General features: G+C 40.4%; 1 protein-coding gene across 2 annotated transcripts in view; it reads left to right on the top strand.

The window, feature by feature from the left end:
• Window positions 1–21854, top strand: part of BANK1 (B cell scaffold protein with ankyrin repeats 1) — a 296463-nt gene that overhangs the window by 257895 nt on the left and 16714 nt on the right. For both annotated transcript variants that reach the window (XM_074991991.1, XM_074991992.1), the window contains 3 exons: window positions 17733–17801; window positions 18696–18871; window positions 21665–21728. In XM_074991991.1, coding sequence (XP_074848092.1) covers window positions 17733–17801; window positions 18696–18871; window positions 21665–21728 — 309 coding nt within the window. The remainder of the gene's footprint in view (window positions 1–17732; window positions 17802–18695; window positions 18872–21664; window positions 21729–21854) is intronic.

Here is a 21854-nt window from a genome sequence, read left to right as displayed (position 1 = left end):
GTCACACAGCATTGTGAGCGTCTTCAGATTAATTGTTACTATCACTGCCGCCACCAACAATGCCCTAGAATTGATTTTACTGCTATACTTTTCCTGTTTTCCCAAAGGAGTCACATGTCTCAAAGCCCTGCCCAGGGGGCATGTAATGCTAATTCTGACCTAATGAGTATTTTAGGGAGGGACCAAGAAGGAAGGTACTCCTGATCGCCCCACTCTCATTTACACGTCATTCATGCACTTTGGCTTTTGCATGACATCTTTTGCTAGGTAGTGGTGACCCAGTCAGTGTGGTGCTCCACACATTTCTTACCTAGGACCTGCGTTCACATGGGCACATATTTATTGACAGATAAGTCCAATATTGATTATACACACCAACCAGTTCACAGTCCTGGCCATGGTGACATCTCAAGTCCCCTTTAATACACTGCTGCCCAAAGAGGCTCTGCTGCCATGATCCTCTCCTGTTCAGCCAAGTTTAAATCATGTCAAATCACAGTCACACCCATACAATCAAATCACCTTCCTACAGCTCCATCCCAGCAGTAGCCAGGAGCCCTGGGCTCTTTTTAGTCATGGCCCTGCAGCAACTGCCCTCTTTGCCCCCATGTCCCATTGATGAGCCTCTAGACAGGAGAACCCTTTATCAAACATCTATACATACTTATAAACTGAGATCAAATCACCCTGCATCTTCTACTTGTTAAGCCCCACAGATTGAACTCCTTGCGTCTATCACTAGAAACAGGGTCCCCTCAGAAACATTTTACCTGGTACACATAGTGGCACTCACCCCAGAGCAAAGAGGCACCTTCTGTCCCAAAGGGGTGGGCACACAAGGTTGTTGGGCCATTCACGTTCGACCCAGCTGCCCCCTCTATCACAACAGAGGAGACACTGGGCCAAGCCTATGTGGTGATGCAGACGTGTGTCAGGTCACAACACAACTCAGTCTGGGGACCTCTCAAAGCAAATTGTTCCTCTTGGCCCCTGTGCGGGACAGCCCTGCTCTTCCCCGAGGTGTAACCTGTCAAAGTATGTAACATGCCTAACATGCACACAGTTGTGGGCCCCACTAACAATAAGGCATGTTTTCTAGTCCCTTAATCACTCCTATGGCTTTTCTTTGAACCTGCTCCACTTTATCAACCTCCTTTTGAATTGTAGACACCAGAACTAGAGACTTTTGTCCATTAGCAATTGCGTCAGTGCCAAATACAATGGTAATATTACCTTCATTCTCTCATTCAAGATTCCCTTGTTTGCCTATCCAAAGTTTACATTAGTCCTTCTGCTACAGGATCTCATTGGGAGTTAATGTTCAGCTGGTCATCCACCATGACCCCTACATCATTTTCAGAGTCACTGCTTCCTAAGTAGGGTGCCCTCCCCCACCCTGCCTTGTGTTCCCTGTAAGCTGAGTGCTTGGGGAGCCACCCCAGGACAAATTCAGATTCTGCCCCATGGATAGCAGAGCACCCGCAGCCACCCATAGCTGGCGAAAAGTGTTTCTATTAGCAGTGCACATCCGCATGTGCCTTGGTGCACATAACAAAATTTATTCTGCCTACAGATGGAAAAAGTAGAGGGAACACAGATGCCCCATCCAATAAGTACGGCCTTCAATCTTTGTTCTTAGGTGTATGACTCTATGCCCATATAAAAAAAAAGGAATAACTTTCAAAGCACCCAGAAAAAGCACTGTGATTCACTGGAATAGAAATGTGACTAAGTAAGAGCTCTGTAGACCATGGTTTGGGAGCTGCTGATTTAACGTACTAAACAGTGAACATGGGACTCCATGATACCGTTTGTACACAGCCCCTTTTCAGAGTAGGGCCACACTTTGAAGGCTGATGGCCAGATGCCAGCTGATCTAGCTTGGCATAACTCTACTGACTTCAGTTGAACTATAATAATTTACACAAGTTGAGTATCTTGTCCCTGTGCCCTAGCAGATGAAAGTAAAAAGATCTGTAGTTTTTTGTCTTATAACCCTTCAGCTAGGAGTCTCCTCTCCGTATTTTTAAAATCTTTTGATCAGTTCTAATAAGGGTTCTCTCATTTCACAATTTTTGCCAGAACGTACTGAACATGCTAACATCTATATTGAACATTCCACTAGCCAGACTCTATCTTTAATAAACAGTCAAGTGAATTGCTGCTTGTTGTTGAACGTGCACCAGTATAAATATTCTGTCTTTATATAAAAGGTTCATCAAAAGATGAAGCTGCAGAGTGGTGCCAAATAACACTTTGTCCAGATGGTGTTCATTCTCTGTGTGCTCCCTCTCTGCTCCTTAAAATTCTTAATATTCCTTACCAGGTTATTTCAATATGTTTCCAGCTTTGTGCTGTCAAAACAAGTGTTAAGTATATGTATTAAAGGATTTTGTTTTTATTTTTACTGTGAAATTGTAATGCTCATTGCTAGTGCCAGATTAACAGCCCTGGCGCGGGTGTGAGCTTTCCCACAATGCACAGCAGTGTGCCCCAACTTGGACTTGTGAGGACTGCTTCAAAGGCTGAGGAGAAGCATTTGGTATCTGTCCCTGACTTGTCATTAACCTCCTTGTTGAGCCTACCAATGAGAGTGCTAGTTGTCATCAGCACTGTTTGTTATGTGGACACACATTCGAACAGAAACTAGAATGAAGCAAGAAACTTGTTTTCTATGTCATTGAAGAGCTGTCAGGGAAAAAGTGTTTATTACTATTCTTCATCTAGCTGCGCCAACAGCCACCACATTCCTCTGACAAGATGGCGGGGGCATGCCCCAGCTATGCACCCATGAAGGAGCAGGAAGAGGTGGGGCCAAAGGCAGAAGGAGCGGGGCTTAAGACATTCGTCCCTCCGGACCATGACACTGAGCCTGCCAGCCCCCCCCATCACAGCCAGAGCAGTGCTGCTACAGCAGTTCAAAGGGCCCTGGAGGTCCCACCACCACTGCTTCTGCTGCTGCTGCCAAAGTAGCAGCTGCAGTGGTCAGAGTTCTGGGCCCCTTTGAAATGCCAGGCTCAGGGGTAACTGCCTCCTTTGCCCATCCTCTCCTCCCCCCCGTTAGTTAGTTTGGCTTCACTTAACAAATTGCATGCTGTAATCTGTGTCCCATTATGTATCTCTTGAGCCAAACAGCCCCCCGACTTTTTACAGGAAAACATTTTAATATCTGAAAGTAGCTGTTCTGGGGACAAAATTCAGACCAAAAAGTCAGTAGTGGAACAACATTCCCAAATCTATTCCAGAACAGAGTACAGACTGCACTCTAGCATCTCATCAAAAACACCACAAGCAACAACTGTTTTCAGGGATCAGGAATATTCCATATAAGGCATAGGAAATGTTTACCCAAATGCCGTAAAACTCTCTCATTTCAGGCCCTCAGAGACTCAAGAAACAACAGATTTCTTGTAACTATAGCAATCTGTTCCAGTGTGAGAGATTTAATGCTCTAGTGATTTTACTGGCTCTCTTTTTTCTTTGCTTGTAAACTAGTATGCTAACTTTATTGGATAGACTGGTAAATTAAGATTAGATCTGAGATGAGCAAACTTTGGGGGGGATTAAGAAACCTACTGAAAAGATGAAATGTGAGGAAGTATTTTTAAGATGCACTGCTGTGGCTGAAAGCTGTGGGAATCCATTTGAGGCAAAAGAGGGTACAGTTCCATCAGTCCTCTGGGGGAAAAGGTCACTTTGTTTTAAATGAATATTAATTTAATAGCAGCTGTAGAAAGACTCATAGCCCTGTGGCTGAGGCACTCACTCTGGAGGTGGGAGATTCCTGTTCAAGTCCCTTTGCTTCCTCAAGCACACTGGAGAATGCCCATTTTGGATAGATATACTCTGAACACCCTGAATGGATTGAGTGCCCAAGGTGAAATAAGCAAAGGGGAATGCCTATCTGGACCACATTTCAAGATTATGCTGCCAGTTAGTGTGAGGATATATATTCAGTCATTTGCCTCAGGCAGTAGGGCACATGTAATATAATTTTGTTTTCTTTCTGATCCATCTGCAAGTATGGTATGCCTTTAACTAGCTCTCAGTAGAAGGGACCACGTGCTAGAAATAATGTGTGTGTGGAGAGAAGAAAAGGAGTAATTTGCAACTAGGAACTGCTGAAACTTCCTATTTCTCCCCTTTTTAAGTACTTTGGAGTGTGTGATAAGGTGTATACTCCACACAGGACCTGAAGGGGTTAATGGAGGGCCTGCCAGGCTGAATAACATACCTCTACCTGGCAGCACCTGAGCAAGAAGGCCTTAATGGATTGCTGTAGCCCAGCTGGTAAGGGGCTGGGTGGTGATTATAAAGCCAGAATTTTGGTAGCACAAATGGCCTCAGGAGCTTTGGGTAGCTATGAGTGTTTCTGTAATAGAAAATTAGTTAGGCTAAACTGCAGGTTAGAGGGAAGATGGCAGTGACAGCAAATGATAGTAAAACCAAGTTAGAAATTGTGGATAGTGAAATCCTTGAGAAGGACTGGATGATATCAAGGAAGAAGAAAGGAACAGAGTCTTTAGAGATAGCAGAGAGAAAGAAAGCAGGAAGGGGACTGGAAGAAAATTGCATAACACTAAAATCCCTAGCTAATGGTAAAATGAGGGTATATCAATCACTGGATTGCAGAGAAGAGTGTTGGAAATACAGTAAGAAATAAGAAACTACATGTGGGAGTCTTGCTACTAGTGGAATGTAAAAATAAAGAACAAGTAGGGCAGCTCCTTAGGAAAATGCTGCTAGCAAAGCATTACATATGAATGGTGAATTACCTGGATTCCTACCTGAAACCAGGTAGGTGCTACAGGTGTCAAAGATTTGGTCACCTAGCAAATAATTGCAAAGGAAGATTAATGTCTATCAAGTGTGATGGAGGCCATTCAGATAATTATTTGGAAAGGATAAAAATTATAACTGCAGAGGAAAATACAGCTCAGCATATGGATGATGTACTGAGACAAAATAAGCTAGAGAAATAAAAGGTTGATGGTATCTCATACATAGAAGCTAGGAGACACCTGGAGGCAAAAATAATGCCCAGTTAAAGGCAGGGATTAGCAAGCAACAATATATAGACATAGTAGTAATGAATGGTTTTGCGTAAAAGGAGATATACTTGTTATAGAAAAGGAAGGTTCTGTTGCATCTTCATCTTTAATCATACATAGAAATACTTTCAGACTGGAAAGAAAATACAGAAAATGACTTACAGTTAAAGCTAATGAAAAATATGCATGAACTCACATTTATCAGAACACCTCCATACTTTCCTTAGTGGGGGAAAAAAGTATTGAAGGTTACAAGAAGTGTGGGGTTACTTTTTTTATCTGGAATGTACCTGGTCTTATAGCAGGTGGGAAGGAATTAATGTTACTGATATGAAAACAAAGCCTGATATACCATGCACAAAAGAGACTGGGCAAATGGAAAACTAGGCTAAAAAAATCCAGGCTATGGCATACATAGACATGCTAGAAAAAGGAATCAGGGAGGGGTCCTGCACCTTCATTAAGAAGAATCTAATTACCTTGATTTATAGTTAAAATGTTAAGTATCACGCATAATGCTGTTGAAGACAGCTCTGTCTCTCAAACTGTATCATGTTTATTATCTAGGTGCTAAACTAGAGATGATAGAAATAAAAGCATTCACTGCTATGTTCTAAATAGTCACAACAGACTGTGGAAAAGTTGGAAAAAATTTAAGAATGGGAGTAGAAGAATTTAGAATGAAAAACATTGCCAGATGCAAGACCTCCTGGGTTCATTGCAGGAGACTGTAACATTTCTTTCAGAGACTTAAGAATAGCTTACATAGCTCATAGAATGAGAAGTCATGGAGTCCAGTCCTTTGCACTCCCAGCAGGAGCTTCTAGTAACATAATGAGCAAATGCATCAAGGAAATCCTCAGAAAGGAGGAAATGTGTAGTGACCAGCTCCTGCCTACTTACATGTTAAGGAAAAGGAAATATGCAAATATTCCCACTTGTACCCTTTTAAAAAAAATCAAGTTGGAAACTCTCTAACATGAGGAACCTGTGGACTAGCAGTATATCAGAGAGGATACTACAGAATTCTGTAGTAATGGTACTATGAAAATTATAAAGACAGCCAGCGTAGCTATTCCTGGATACCAACCTTCTTAAAGGGTAGGCAAAGCATCCTGTGATGGAACAAGGCATATAAGAGAGCAAAAACTACCCTAAATTGGGACTTATACAAATAAAGGCACTTGCACATAGAGCTACTAAAAAGGCAAAAAAGAGAAAGCTGGAGGAAATACTGTGGGAAAGTAAACAAAGTCCTCAGTATATCAGAGGTACACTAATAATTGTATAAAATGAATGGAATCAGGGAAAAACAGTACAAATCCTTGTGGTGGAAAGACATGGAATAAATAAGCTCGAACACAGAAAAAGGGAAAATTCTGGCCACATTTCAAAAAAGTCAGGAATGATGAGGCTTGGGGCATAGAAACTAGGGAAAGGAAAAGAGCATTCTTTGGTGATAAATTTAAATGATGAAAAGGTGGAAAGAAGATGTGGATCTTATTTTGAGAGAAAAAATCAGTATTCAGGCACTCCGTAAAGCGATACTAAGGAGCAAAAGCATGACACGAGGCAAGGATGGAATAAACCCAGAAATGCCCCAGCAGTTCATGCTAGGTGATGAGAGCCCAAGGCTAATAGTAAAATTCACCAATAGCATATAGAGGAAAGGGTATCAATCTAGGGATTTGAAAAGTGAGAAACCAAGCAACACACACTTAACCTCGGGCATACAGACAAATTGCTCTTGCAGCGTATGTAGGCAAAACTATGGAAAAGCTGATGTTGGAAAGATTAGTAGCACACTTAGGAGTAGGTTTATAGATGAAGCACACTGTGGGCTCCAAAGTAAGAGTGTGTCTCACCCCATTATACAGATTGAAGCATATAAGGGCTAGAGATCCAAAGAGTAGGCCATGACCTTCCTGGGCATATGAAAAGAGGGACTTTTCCCAGCCACTATAAAGGGGAAACTGTGGGTATTGTAGGAATAATGTATAGATAGATAATGGATTTTCTAAGCAAAAGAACTATAAAATTCAGATAAGATAGGCCTTTTTCACCATATTTTCCATTACAAATGGAACGTTGCCAGGCGGTGTCACTAGCCTAACACTAAGGTCCTTGATTATGATGTTCATAGCAGTGGAAATGAGTGCGGGAACAGGCATGGTGTTATTTGCTGAGGACTCTGCCATATGAACCAAAAAAAAAAAAATCTCAAAAATGCCATCAAAAGTGATGATGATGAACTTCACAATAGTCGTGTGGGGAAACAGATGGGGTTTCAAATTCTCCATTGACCAAACCAAAGGTAACTTGTCTAAACTTCAACATACATCTAGAACCTCCAGGAGAGCAGATTTAAAAAAAAAAAAGAAAGATATACAGAATGTTAAACACACCTAATATTAAGTATGCCTGTTAGCTTGCTTCAAAAACAAATCAGAAAAATAGACCCTGTCCATGCACAGGCATTTCGCATAGCACATTACTATATTACTGTGTGCAATGCAGATAATAGGGAAATGTCTGTCATGCTTAAAATGAAGCTTCTAGATGTATGCTTTGGGGCTAGGGTACTAGAAAATAGTGAAGTGAAGGTAACTGTACACTAACATATTGTTGGGCTACATCTGTGTCTAATGAGGGAAATCAAAAAATGAAAATGAGGCACTGACTTACATATCCCTGGTTCATTTGCATAATCTCTTTTTGGAAGACCTTTTTTCGAAAGGGGAAAAAAAGCAGTGTAGACAGGGCTCTTTCAAAAATAAACCCTGTCTTCAAAAGAACCATTCTACCTAATTGGTTACTCTTGCACATACACTAACAGGAGAACGAGAGTTTTGTTTTGCTAATGTTTCTTTTGTGAATATATGTTTTGCAGAAGAGCAGATCTAACTTCCTGCCATTCTGTCAGCAGTGTGCTATGCAGCAGATAGGAGATTTCAGTTCACTGTCTTTTTTGCAAGACTGCATTTTTTCAAACACTAGCAGTGAAGTAGTTATAGGTGTAGCCTTACATAGAATAACAATCAAAGCAAATCCATGCAGCATCACTTCTCTTTGTACAACAAAAATGGGATTCCAAAGCCTAATAAGTGTATCCAAATTTTGAGACTTAATTGTTCCATTGTCATAATGTACCCAATATGCCTGAGATGCACTGTGAGAGATGGTCCAGCTTCTAACTATCATGTATTTACCTACAAACAGAAACTTCTGCACAAGATTTCGAGGGTTGGTCTCTTGCCTAACAAATACATCAGCACCTGCAGTTTAATGTCACATTTTGTTGATTAATCAGTTCACTTAGTTGTTTTTGCTAGTAGTCTCCTATTGTTGGAAAGCCCCATAAGATATTACATAAGGTTCTGGTATTACTTTACAACCAAATTTGTCATCTTATATCTGACCGAGTTTGTAAGCAAATTGGAAGTACACGTGCTAGTGGGTTTCAGATTAATGTTTTCACATTGTCATTATTCAGTGATATAGGTTTTAATTATCTTATGCCTTTGATCTAAATAAAACTAAGGGTGCTCTTGACTAATCAATTACATAGTTACATGATCCAAAGGTTGACAGCCCATGTAAGTTGTGAGGAACAGTAGTGAGTTTTTTTTGTTTGTTTTCATTTTTTCAGCAAGTGTGATTTGGCCTTCTGCAAACAATATTACTACATAGTAGTATCATACCAGACGACATCTGGAAGTATTCTGAAGATGTGTGTTTAGTTCTGTTAGGTGGTGTATTGCTAGACCAGTATTTATTATCTCTGTAGCGCAAATACCTGCTTGTGTACAACTGAGGCCGCATCTACACTAGCCCCTTCCTTTTAGAAGGGGCATGGTAATGAGCGAGTTGGGAAGATGCCAGACACCATCCCTGACAATTTTTTTCATCTCTTTGTCCCAGATCCCTAAATGGCCCCCCTCAAGGGTTGAGCTCATAATCCTGGGTTTAGGAGGCCAATGCTCAAACCACTGAGCTAGCCCTCCCCACTTGCTGTTTTGATTGACAGTATCGTTAATATATGATAACTTTGTTTTCACGATGTCATCGCTGAGTACTCATCAAATCCTAAGGAGCCAAATTGCACATCTTCCTTCAGTTTGCAGCCACAGTGCAAATAGAATATAACCACCACAGTGTTGTGTACGTTCTGCAACTGTATTGACCGAAGAATTTGCTGTGGAATGTCCCCTTGCCATAGAATTGAGCTCCACAATCTCAGAAAATGTTGTTTTTAAATAAAATCTAGACTTCATGGCAGTAAAGATACAATTTGATTTAAGTTTTTAAGGTTGAAACAGTTTAGTATTTCTGCCTACATCTGCTGAGCCTGAAACACTGACTCTGACACGTGTGAATTGCCCGTTTCATTTCAGTCAGGATACTGTAAATTCTGTAATTCTGCAACCCCGTCACTTGGCATACTCCAAGGTATCACTGTAGTCATGCTTTCAAGTACTTGTTTTGTTACCCTTCCCTTCTGGAATCTGCCTATATCTTCCTCTTACTCTCCAGCTTCTAAGTCTTACATGAGAGACTTAATTAGATTACAGTACATGCTTAAAAGAATTCAAGATATAATATTGAAACAAACTAGGACATCAAAACACTACCATGGGTGATGAGTAAAAATGTAATTCTTCGCAGATGAATGTAATCTAATCTGAGACGAGATTTTTTTTAATGTCTTATCATAAACAGAGGTTAATATATAATGTGACTATAGAATAGAGTAAAGGTTATTTAGGTACACTATTGGTGCATTTTTATACTTACTAGGTTTGATTTTCTTTTTAAATTGAACTGAATTTTGAGGGTTTGTAATGTTTTGCAGGGGGATGATTAAAACATTCCTGTAACGTGTTGTACCCTAAACTCTCTGTCTTAACTCCATCTTGACATATTTTTCTCTGTGATAGAATTCTCTGTATTGTGTGTAACACGTTTTGATTTTTCATTTATACTTTAAGTTGGATTTCTGTTTTTGACCGAAGTATACAACATACATACCTTATTCAGTAATGTGAATATAGATTGAAAAGGCCTTTTTTTAGTATCTTAGAGATAATTTTAGGTAAAAATTGGTAAGTGTAATAGAAGTACACAGCTTATTATCTGAATTACCCAAAGCAGAGAAGCTCAGAAAATGCACACCTGGCCTTAGGTGGAAATAGGTTGTGATATCTTGGCCCTCAAGAGGAGGGTTTGTTTTACTGATGCCCTTTGGACTCTCTTATTCTTCTTTATGCAGGAAAAGACTGACACACAAGCAAGCCATTCACCATATAGTCCTTAAACTGTATACAACATGTTACAACATATGGTTGGTAGAGCAAATTGTTCAATTCATCTCCATACATGTGTCATTGTACAGCAATATGCATATACATCTTTTCAGTCATTCCAAAAATTGGACTAATTTGTTTTCACTTACTTTACCACACAGAGCATTTGTTGCCAGCCGAAATCATTCAGGAAGATGCAGAGTGGTTTTAATGATTTTACTTTCCACAGCTGGAAGACTAATTCCATTTCTGATTACTCCAGCATTTCAGAGCTCAACAGAAATCTCAAAACCTATCAGTTGAAGTACTTCCCAATCAGGGATATTGTTGAGAGTTCCCCTGTTGGACTCACTTCATTCCTCCTATTGATGATTTTGTTAGAAACTCTGCTCTTAATTCTCGCACCCAAACTATTGATTTAACAAGACTAGTAGAAAACAGAATACAGATACATTGTGATAACAGCTTCACCTCTGTGTTGTGGTTATTTTATTGTCTCCTACTTTAAAAAGAGAAAATATTTAAACACTGATAAACCAACAGATACAAATGAGAGAAAAAGCCTTCAGGGGAGAAAATGCTGCATTTGGACCAGGTGGACTCTGTGGAGGTAAAGGTGAGAGAGAGAGAGACGTGAAATCTAGCTCCCTACAATTAAAGCTATGGATGGTTCTCAGCAGGGCCACTTCGAGGGTGTCACCTAGAGTGCCAGCATTCAGAGGGCTCCCAAATACTCAGCTGGGATGTTTTTGTTTTTCCACTGCTGGCCATTTTGTGCTCAGCTCCCTGTTTTAAAGATGGCACCAAAAAACATTTTATGCTCTGCCACACAAAATCCCTGAGGCCAGTACTGGGCATTGGAAAAGCTTTTTGGTTTTTAATGTACTCTCAGCACTTGTGCAATGTGTTTGTAGTTGCATTCCCCAAAGCATAGAGCTTGTGACCAGCCTCTTGGCTTGGTTCCCTGAGCACCTTTCCAACTATTCAGTGCAATGTTGATATGAAGACGCATCATGCAGTACGGAGGCATTCCCTTCATGATTTCCACTCCCCACACATGCACAAAGCCTGAGACCTGAGCTTAAATGGTGCTGAGGCCTGGCCCACTATGTAAGTTAATATCCTTAGAATAGACAACTCTCAGATAATTCCATGTGTTTTGGTAAAATAAAGTGGAATGTGTAAAACTACAGTAGAAGGTTTAAAACTTCGGGATAAGTTCTATCCCAAAATTCAAATGGTGCTGTTTTAATCTATGGAAATTGTGTGCTTAATACAAGGCTATAATTTGTCCCTTTCATTTGCACAAAGATGACTCTTTTTTTCTTCTGGTGCCTCTCACACTTTGTCCTCAGTCTCATTCACTAAGCAGGATTTGACATTTTGCTCCGTGCAAAGCTAACCATGCAGCAGCAAGAAACTGCAATAATTGCATTATTAATGAGTTAAGTCAGAATGCAACTAATTAATGTGGTGATCAAAGTACTCAAAAATGTGTTGACTTAAATAGGTTAAAATATTATCCAATGAAGTTCAGAAAACAAACATTAAAAGTTAGTTAGGAAAAGCTATGTTTTAGTCCACTTTCGTACAAGATACCTAGAAAAAGGTAAATCAAGATGACATATAAAAAACAAATTAGAATACACAAAAATCGTTACAAAAAATTTTAAAATCCATTGTCAAATATATTTATATTATCTCCCCTCTGAAAAAATTACATAAAACTATGAGTCTCTGCTGCAAAGATTTTAAAAATATATAATGGCACAAATGACCATTATCCCTCAAGTTTGATTCTTATTCCAAATCCTTCCCACAGAAATCCCCACAAAAATATTAGAAGAATTGTAATTTTCTGTTTTAGAATATATTTAATCTGATCTTATTACACTAAAGAAAACTATGTGGTGCTGGCAGCATATGTAAGCAGCCTTGATAAGTTTGTAAGATGGGTGCAGTAGTGAATACTATGAGAAGGTTGTTAAAAGTTCCTTCGCTGAAGGTTTTCAAAAGGAGGCTGGATGACCATCTACCTTGGATGAGTTAGAAACAACAAATTGTGCATCTTGGCAGCTGTGTAGACTAGATGATCTCCATGATCTTTCTAATCCTGTGAATCTTTGACTCTAGGACAGTGATGGGCAACCTGAATCCTGAGGGCCACATGCAGCCCTTTGGGGTTCTATGTGTGGGCCACAAGATATTTTGTTTCCCTTTGCCTACACCAAGGGGGCTGCAAAGCGGGGTGCATTTTGTAAAGGGGGTGCAGTGTAATCGCCCCCCCACAATGGCTTCCATTGCCTCCCCAGCCCTCTACTTCCTCCTGTGCGGCCACTGCTGTCATCAAGGGAGCATGCCCCTCGCCCCCACCGCTGGGCCAATCAGAATGTTCTGAGGCCCTGAGTCAAGCAGTGGGGCCAAGACGGTGAGTTCCCAGCTTGGTAAGGCAACTGCATTGGTCCTCACAGCCCTTGCATGCTGGCTCCCAGAAGTCCTCCAAGATGCTGGTGAGGAGTTAGTGCTGCCTGTTGGGGTGCAGGGCTGCCTTCAGCCTGCTGACACCACCACTCTTCAACACAGCACAGCTGTGAGTCCCCTTAAGTCCCCCCCGCACACACTTTTTTGGGGTCCTCTTCCAGGTACCCCTCCTCCTTCAGGGCACCACCTGGAGCCCCCTAGTACCTTCTTCCCAAGCATCCCACCCCCTTTCTGATCATCATCCTTCCCCACATCCCTTCCTGTGGACCTCCCACAGTTTGCAGGGGACCCCGACTAATCACAGGGCCGAAAAGCAGGGCCCAACGTAAAAAGTTTGCTCGCCGCTGGCCTACACACAGGGTTGCCCAATTCTGCTGGTTTTTGTCCACATCAGGAGGTTTTTCTCCCTATCGGTGTTACAAAAGCGACACATGTAAAGCAAGGGCATGTGAAGTGAGATGCATGCTGGATGCACGCTACACTGTGAGAACAGGACAATCCCTCTGCATCCCATCGAAGTGCCCCTATGAGTCAATTGGCACACCCCACAAATTCTAGGTACACAAGCACAGTTAGCGAAACTACTCTATCCCGAGAGACTGTCTTGATTACAGTAAACTTGTGGCCCACTGAGATGAAGGGGCACTTGTGCAGCCCACTCACTAGCCATGGTGTGGGCAGCACTAAGGGCTGATCAGCCTTCAGCCATGCCCCTTTTTCCTGAGGCTCCGCCCCTTCCAAGGACATAGAGCCAGCCCACCACCTTCCCCCCCCACACACACACACACCTGGCCCCAGAGCCTGTGGTGGCTGTCAGTCCCACTGCTGTATTGTGTGTAGTGACTGTGTATTTTGAAGCTGTTAGGCATGTGACAGGATGTGGTCACAGAAGACCTCTTGGGATGTTCCCCATTGTGCTGGTCATGCCCCTGACACCAGCCTTCTTGCTCTCTGGAGCTCCCCACCAACCTGTCCTGACAAGCCAGATCCTCTGCCCCCACCTCTACCAAGGCACAGAATTGGAGTTGCCATCCCCACTCCAGAGCAGTGCAGACAGTGATTTCCTTCAGCTCTGAAAGGGTGTAGTTTTAGGGCACAGCATCCAGGAAGCCAACTCCTGAAAGGTATCAAGATCCCGAATCCATTCCTGTGCAAAACACTTAGACAGGGCTCATCAGGTAAGCCCCCTTCATTAATGAGAGGGAGATAAACACAGTGGTAGCCCTCACCAGGTGGTAACTGTTTACACTGGGTTTGATTATAAACAAAAAGATTTTATTAAGCAATAAACAGTGGGATTTAAGTGGTAATTAGTAAAAACAGAGCAAAGTGAGTTACCAAATTAAAGTAAAAGGAAAACACGTACCTACTTCTAACATCTCCAAGAGACTTATTGCGTCCAGTTCTTATCCTCACGCTGTTCTCAATTCAGACAAAATCTTCAAACCAGAGCAATTTTTATTTTCTCTGATTTGGGTCAGTAGACTTTCATAGTTCTTTGTCTTCAGCATACTTTGGAATCTCTGACACCCCCTAAGAAAAAACAAAGCCTGATAGCTTTCCATTGCCTAAATAGACTTTTTCCAGGCTGGGAAGCCTTTGTTCTCCAACCACCTTATCCTATGGGAAAACATCAAATCAGAAAGGCTTTTGGTACCAGGTGGTAGGGTTACATGTCTTTCTAGCACCAGCCGCCTTTTAGACTCATAGAAAAAACAAGGTGTTTACAAGTTATTAAATCAGTGGTGCCCAAAAGAAGTTTAACCAATCGCCACAGGACATGCCCCCCTGTCCCCCCAGCCACACAGCAACACCACCACCCTCAAGAGATTACTCACTGGAGCTGCGTGAGCCACCCTGGGCTGAAGCCCACCAGGGCCGGAGGAGCTGCCCCTGTCGCACACTTATCTCACTGTGTGGTGGGGTGCATGTGCAGAGCAGCCAGAAGGTTCTCCATGTGTGCAGCTCTCATGAGCCCCATTTTGCCACACTTTGCTGCCCCATTCATCACATGTGTTGAACAGAAAGCATATTGGACACTGTGGTATTAAGCTGATTACCCAGTCATTAGCCATTACTGGTGATCCCAGAAGCCTGTCATTAGTGTTTTGAAACTATAAACAGACATATACTCCGTATTTCTAACTCCACATACAAGAATGATACATGTACAAGAATAGGACATACAGAATCAGCAGATTATAACCTTAAATTGTTACAAGTGATATTTTGTCCAAATTGTGTCTAAATTATGCATAAGTATATTAATAACCCAACTGCCATAAAGCATAGGGTGGGCTGTCACAAGGCATGCCTATAGAAATGTTTTTAACTTATGATTTGGCCTTTGGACTTAAAGGAAATTTTGGTGGGGTTTGGTAGCCTCAGATATTAATTCCAAATATTAATTAATCTAACTTTGGCCATTGAAGGCAAATGTAATTGTATTAATAAATGGGAAAAGTTTAGATACAAAAATTCACTGAGAGCTTGGTCCAAATCACATTAAAGTAATCTTTCCTTTCTCTTCATTGGTCTTTGGCCCTTGGAGCACTAGTCTCTTATTTGCAGCTCCTCTTTCATATGTGATACTAAAAAAATCATATTGAGCACTATTAAAGTGGCACGTGATAATGTCTCATTTAAAGATGTGTCAGACAACTCATGCCTTTGTATTTGGTAGAAAAACTCCATATCACAAGTATATTAAGCAATTGTCTTAAACTTCATCATGGACTGAACAAAAGAGAAATTAACAGTGGATCTATTTAGTAAAACATTGGGGGGATTACAAATAAAAAATCTGCCCATTCCATAAGAAAAAATTGCTCACACTCTCCGATCACATCACATCTGTTTTGACGGTGCTTTGGAAGAGAAAGTAGCCCCCTGACAATATTCTGTGTCTTAGGAAAGTATGGGATATTCTCATAATGTAAAAGCTTATGGATGGCATATGTTATTAATTGGGCACTGTGTATTGTGCAAATATCATATTTAAGCTGCAGCATTCATCTGCTGCATCATAATTTTGTTTGATTAAGAAAGCAGCTAAATTGTAATTGGTGGTAATTAGGAAAGGACAAACAAACATTAGCAATTGGTATTAATTCACATTCATTCAGATTGCTTTCTTCTTTTTACTTTTGCAGATAATAATACATAGCACTAACATAAACATCTATTTCCAAAATACTTTAAAAATATGGTTTAATTAATCATCCCAGTTCCCCTTGTGAGGCAGCCAACAATATGCCATGTTTCTACAGATTGGAAAGCTAAGGCAGAAATATGAAGCAACCTGTCCACTGCAATAAGTGGAATGTGTGCCAGAGAGAAAATTAAAATTCAGCAGTTCCTTGGTTTCAGACATGTTTTAAATGCTGCACTATACCTTTCACGCTGGGTCCAAATTCTAATGTCACAATGCTAACTCCATTGGACTTCAGTGGAGTAACTCCATTTGCATCAATGGAACTCAGCATGTAAACTAAGCTCAAAAGCAGGCCTATGAGGTTTAGCAATTACTTGTAAACACTGTAATATACATTTTATATGTCACTAATATAATGTGTTAATAATATTTTTTTTTCTAAAATACCCTTCACTGTAATATATGGATGCTCTGTGGCTGGCTAAAATCATATCTATCTTTGCAAAAAAAAAAAAAAAAAAAAAACTTTGCAAATTACTAGTAAAATGACAAACTGGTTGACATAACTACAGTAAAAGGTTAAAAGAAAAATTGATTGAATATGGACATGTATGAAGAGTTTTTCTTCAGAATTTCATAAAGATCTGGATGTTTTTTTATAGTCATTGCAAGTCAAATCCAAACACACACGAAGTTTAATTCAAAGTTTAATTTTAAAAATCTCTTATTAGGAGAACATCCTGAGTACCAGCTCTTTTTTTTTCTTTTAAAAATAAAAAAGAGCACTGAGGAGAACTGAAGTTGCACTTTTAATAGTTTTTGTGGCAGATTAGCTAGTAATAATGCTAAAGTTGCAACATTATAGCATCTTTTAAAAGGATAAATAATTATACATTTCAATGCTTTACAAAGGCTAGCTTCCTTTCATCAAAGAGGGAATCTATAGGTGGCTTTTATTATTACCTATATATATATATATATATATATATATATATATATATATATATATAATATAGTTTCTACACATCTGTGAATATTGTTCATTGGCCATTAGGCAAACACGTTGAACAGGCTTCTATGATCTGGCATCATTTCATTATAAACAGGCTTCCTGTTCCTTTAATGATTTTTGTGCAACATTTTCCACAATATCAACAACATTTTGTGCAATTACAACAACATTTTGTGCAATAACATTGCTTGTTTTCTGGTCTTTCCGAAGAATCCTGAATGGAAGGGGAAAATACACATTTCTTCCTGGTACTGTCTTTTTTCTGTGTTCCTGGCAAAGTACAATGCAACATTCTCCAATAGAAGAATTTTTGTTCCTTGTACATTTTGTTCTTCACGTGCGCGGAGTCTCTCCATATTGTAATGCGATTTTTTAGTTTTCTTTCTTAAATACCTCAATTTATTCTTGTACCTTCTTGTGCTTGCAAAAGAGTTCATTCTTTGGACTTCTGCTACTTGGAATTGATTCTCCCTTGTCATTGAGTCTTCCGACTACATCACTTCGGCATCCAGCTTGTCTTCCATAGTATCAGTTTTGTACATTCTTCTTTCTCTTTAGAGCAAACTCCTGATCTGCCTATAATGTACAGTGAGGGAGAGATTTTTCTCTTCCGGCTTGCTTTCGGTAATCCAAAATTATCTTTCAGGACACTGAAGTTCTGACAGGCATTGAGCTATCTCCTTTTGTATAGTCGTAACCAACTTCCTAACACATTTTTAATTTTGTTGCAGTATTTAAGCAAAAGGCCACTGGAACTCACAGCGATAATGAGAAGATGTACTATGCTTACAGGAAGCCAGGTATGGAACCTCATTTTCTATTTTAACTGACTTAATGCTCCTTAATAGGACTATGAGAATGTTGTGCTCTGGTTTGATTTCTTTTTTCTTGGATGATTTAATACAGTGGTGGGCAGCCTGCATCCCACATATCCCCTGGCTGTCTCTCACACAGCAACACTGGAGCCCCACACTTTCCATGTCTCCCTTCTCTCCCAGCACTTTCAAAAAGAGGAAAATGGATATTAATGGATCTGTGGGATTTTTGTCTCATATCCCCAAGCAGTGTCAAGTTTTATAAAGGAAATAACTTAGCACTGACATATGTCTGCATGTAATCAGATATAACTGTCTCTTGACCACAATAGCCAGGGATGTGACCCTCATGGCGACCTCTGTCTGCCAGGAAAATAATACTGGGGTGGATCACTCCATAATTGCCTTGTTCTGTGTGCTTCTCTTGAAGCTCTTGCACAGGCCTCTAAAGGAGAAAGGAGACTGGGTAAAATGGACCACTGTCTGATCCAATATGGCAGCTGTTATGTTCTTACATCAGGACTTCCTTAGAGTTTCATTTATTAATTAATGGTACAGTACTGTCTCAACAGAGGAGCTGCTACACACCCTTAGTTTAATGAAGAGAAAACCCATCAGGGAAAGTCCAAGACTTTGAAAGTTTTGTTAACCAGGACGCACTACGACAAAAGAACACTACCAAATAACTCATTACTTTTTTCTCTATATAGCTTGGCTGTAAACATGGTTATCACAGTAAAGAGTAACTGCCATCTGCTTACAGATTGACTACTCATGTGGTCTTGCTCAAAATGAGCTTTCATTGAAAAACAAGAGTTTTGAAAATGAATTAACTGCCTATGCCTTTTTTTTTAAACTCTTTTCACTTGATAACTACAGATAAAGTTCAAACTGACATTGCCTATGCTACCTTGAGACACAGAACCCCTTGTGGACAGGAAGAACTGATCCTTTTGCAGGAGCAGGTGAAGAAGGGAGCAATTACTGTGGATGAAGCACTTGAGAAATTTAAACAATGGCAGAATGAGAAAAGCAGATTAGAAGTCACACAGAAGGTATACTTCTGAAGGGCTGTGGTTTCTTGTAACACATCTTGTCTAAGGGTTAGGTACCTAAAATCTGGAGTTCTAAATCCATACTGAGGAGTACGTATATATTGCAGCTGTGAATCTCAGTATCAGCAGACAGAGTTGCATGAGCTGTGCTCAAGCTGGTGCACTACAACTGACAGCATGAACTTTGTAGCATGGCAGCAACTTGGGCGAGCCATACAAGTTCAGATCCAGGATTTCAGCAGGCATTGATTGAAGCAGCTACCTTCGGCCCACACCTATGCTGCAACCAGCAGGGGCAAAAGCCTCATTGGACACCTTGGGCAAGGCGAGGAAGGAGAGTTGCTCCACACCCCCACAAGGATGGGGACTTTGGCTGCCCCGGCCCACCCCTTCTGCCCACGTTCACTGCTGTCCAAACTACGGCATCCCCCTCACGCCCAGCACTTGGTGCTGCCCAAAGCATGGTATTCCAGCAACAATTTAAAGGACTTGGGGCTCCAGCTGCTGTCACCGTTTTGCAGTGGTGGCCAGGAGTGCCAGCCCTTTTGTATCGCCAGGCCCCAGGTCAACTGACTCCTTTTTCTCGTCCTCCCCCACCTGCCCATTGTCAGCACACCTGGCTGCAGCATCCACACTGCTATTGTTACCATACTACCTCAAGAAGAAGTAGCATGAGTCTGTCTGTCTGCACTAGGAATTTGGCCATGTAGCCTTGGTATAGATATACTGCAGGGGCCCTGATTTTCGGAAGTGTTGTGCTTCCAGCAGCTGATTTCAGTGAGAGCAAGTAGGTTCTCAGCATTTAATATAGGCTTAGTGTTTTCGTACCTGACTATGGATTTAGAACATAGCATTTGCACCATTTTGTTGATGCTTGTTTTATTTTGGGGTTTGTTTGTTTGTTTTTTAATCTTGTTCCTATGGTTTTGATCATCTTCCTGAGCTGCTTAACATTTAGGAAAACAGATCCTTTGAATGCTTCACCATAAGCCTTTTCGCAGTGAATAAACTGAACCTTTCTCAATTACCCAAGGAGAATCAGCTCCCAAAATGAATAGTACCAAATAGTGGAAGTTTTACCATTTCACATATATAGGACATTGCAATGTTTTACAGAGATTTCAAACAGCTTGCATACAAAATTAAATGCTACTGTCTGGTACATATGGAGATAATTTTATTCGCACCCAATGCTAAAATAAAATCACTTTTGTATTGCAACAAAGAAATCATTATGCTGGCAGTAGCCCCACCAGTAATTATCAGAAGAACAAAGATTTGAAGTAAAAAATAGGATACTGTATCTGTAGTCATGCCGAATAGTATTTTAGTCTGTGTGTAGCCCTATTAAAATGCCCCTTTCAATTTGCAGTTTACGAATAATACATGGGCTAAAATTTGTTCACATTCAACATATGATTTAAACAGAATATAAATATTTAATAATTGTGTCTTTGCAGACACTCAGTGGGATTACTTGTATAGCAAGATGCTACTAGGATTGTAGGATCAGGCTCTAAAAGGTTCTTTCTGCTAGCACCTTGTTTCTCAGTTGGCTAGAAGATGACTACCTCTTGTGATGGCTATTAGAGCAGATGCAGATTGTCTAAATCGATGGTTGTGTCTACAGTTGCATTCCTCCGTCGAAATAGGTATACAAATGAAGGAAATTGAAAATGCAAATGAGGTGCAATTTACATATCTGGCACTTCATTTGCATATTTCGAAACAGCTTCTTTCGAAAGAAGAAAAACAGTGTAGACAATGCTTTTTCGAAAGTAAACCCTGTCTTCGAAAGAATCCTTCTTCCCTTTTTTTATGGGAAGAAGGATTCTTTCGAAGATGGGGTTTACTTTTGAAAGAGCAGCATCTACACTGGCATTCTTCTTTCGAAAGAAGCTCTTTTGAAATAATATGCAAATGAGGTGCCTGGCATGCAAATCTGACCTCATTTGCATTTTTGATTTCCTTCATTTGCATACCTGTTTCAAAAGAGGAATGTAAGTGTAGACACAGCCTATGTGGATAGGAACAGAGAGGTAGCCATGTTAGCCTGTATTCTAACAAAACAGCAGTCAGATAGCACTTTAAAGACTAACAAAATAATTTATTAGGTGATGAGCTTTCGTGGGACAGACCCACTTCTTCAGATCATAGCCATGCCAGAACAGACATAAATAAATATATCAGTTATCCAAACTGATAACAATTTTTGCACCTCTGTGCTTTATATATTGAGTCTGTTCTGGCATGGCTATGATCTGAAGAAGTGGGTCTGTCCCACGAAAGCTCATCACCTAATAAATTATTTTGTTAGTCTTTAAAGTGCTACTTGACTGCTTTTTTTTTTTTTTTTTAATCACAAAGACAGTTTCCCTTCCTTTGATATTTGTAATGGTCTCAGGCAGGACACTTTAGTATTTCGCACCCCTCGCTTCTTCCCATCAGTTCTATGTATCTGATTTGTCAGGTTTTTGGTTTTGGTTTTGTTTTTTTGGCTCTCTGGTTTGTTATGTGGACGGGAGTGTAACTGACATCCAGGCTGGGATATGCTGTAACCTGCTGATGGCATGGGAACCATGCTAAAAATAAATAAATAAAGAAATAAACTACAAAGCTGCATCTGTAGAGGAGCATAACACTCCTCCTTGTCTCTTTAAATGGTTCTTCTGCAGTGAGAAGCTGAATGATCAGAATACTAAAAAGCCAGCCTTTTTCAGCTACTCATTCATTACTTTTTATAGTCAACAGTTGTTATTGATTGATGATGTTTGTGTTTCCTTTTTATTTAAGGAAAAAATACGCCAGCTCAGAAGTACCATTATCGGAAACAGACCAGAAGAAGATATTTTTTATGGTAAATCATATCTCAGAAGCCCTTCAATAAAATGGAAAACATGAAATGTGGGATAAATATACCACATGTCTACTGAGGTCCCATTCCAAAGCCCATGTTGGTCTTTAGATCGGACCCCAGTAAGCA

This window comes from Carettochelys insculpta, chromosome 4 (genome assembly GCF_033958435.1).
Source record: "Carettochelys insculpta isolate YL-2023 chromosome 4, ASM3395843v1, whole genome shotgun sequence".
Lineage (NCBI taxonomy): Eukaryota > Metazoa > Chordata > Testudines > Carettochelyidae > Carettochelys > Carettochelys insculpta.
The sequence above is the reverse complement of the archived record's forward strand: the minus strand, read 5'-3'. Positions and strand labels throughout refer to the sequence as shown.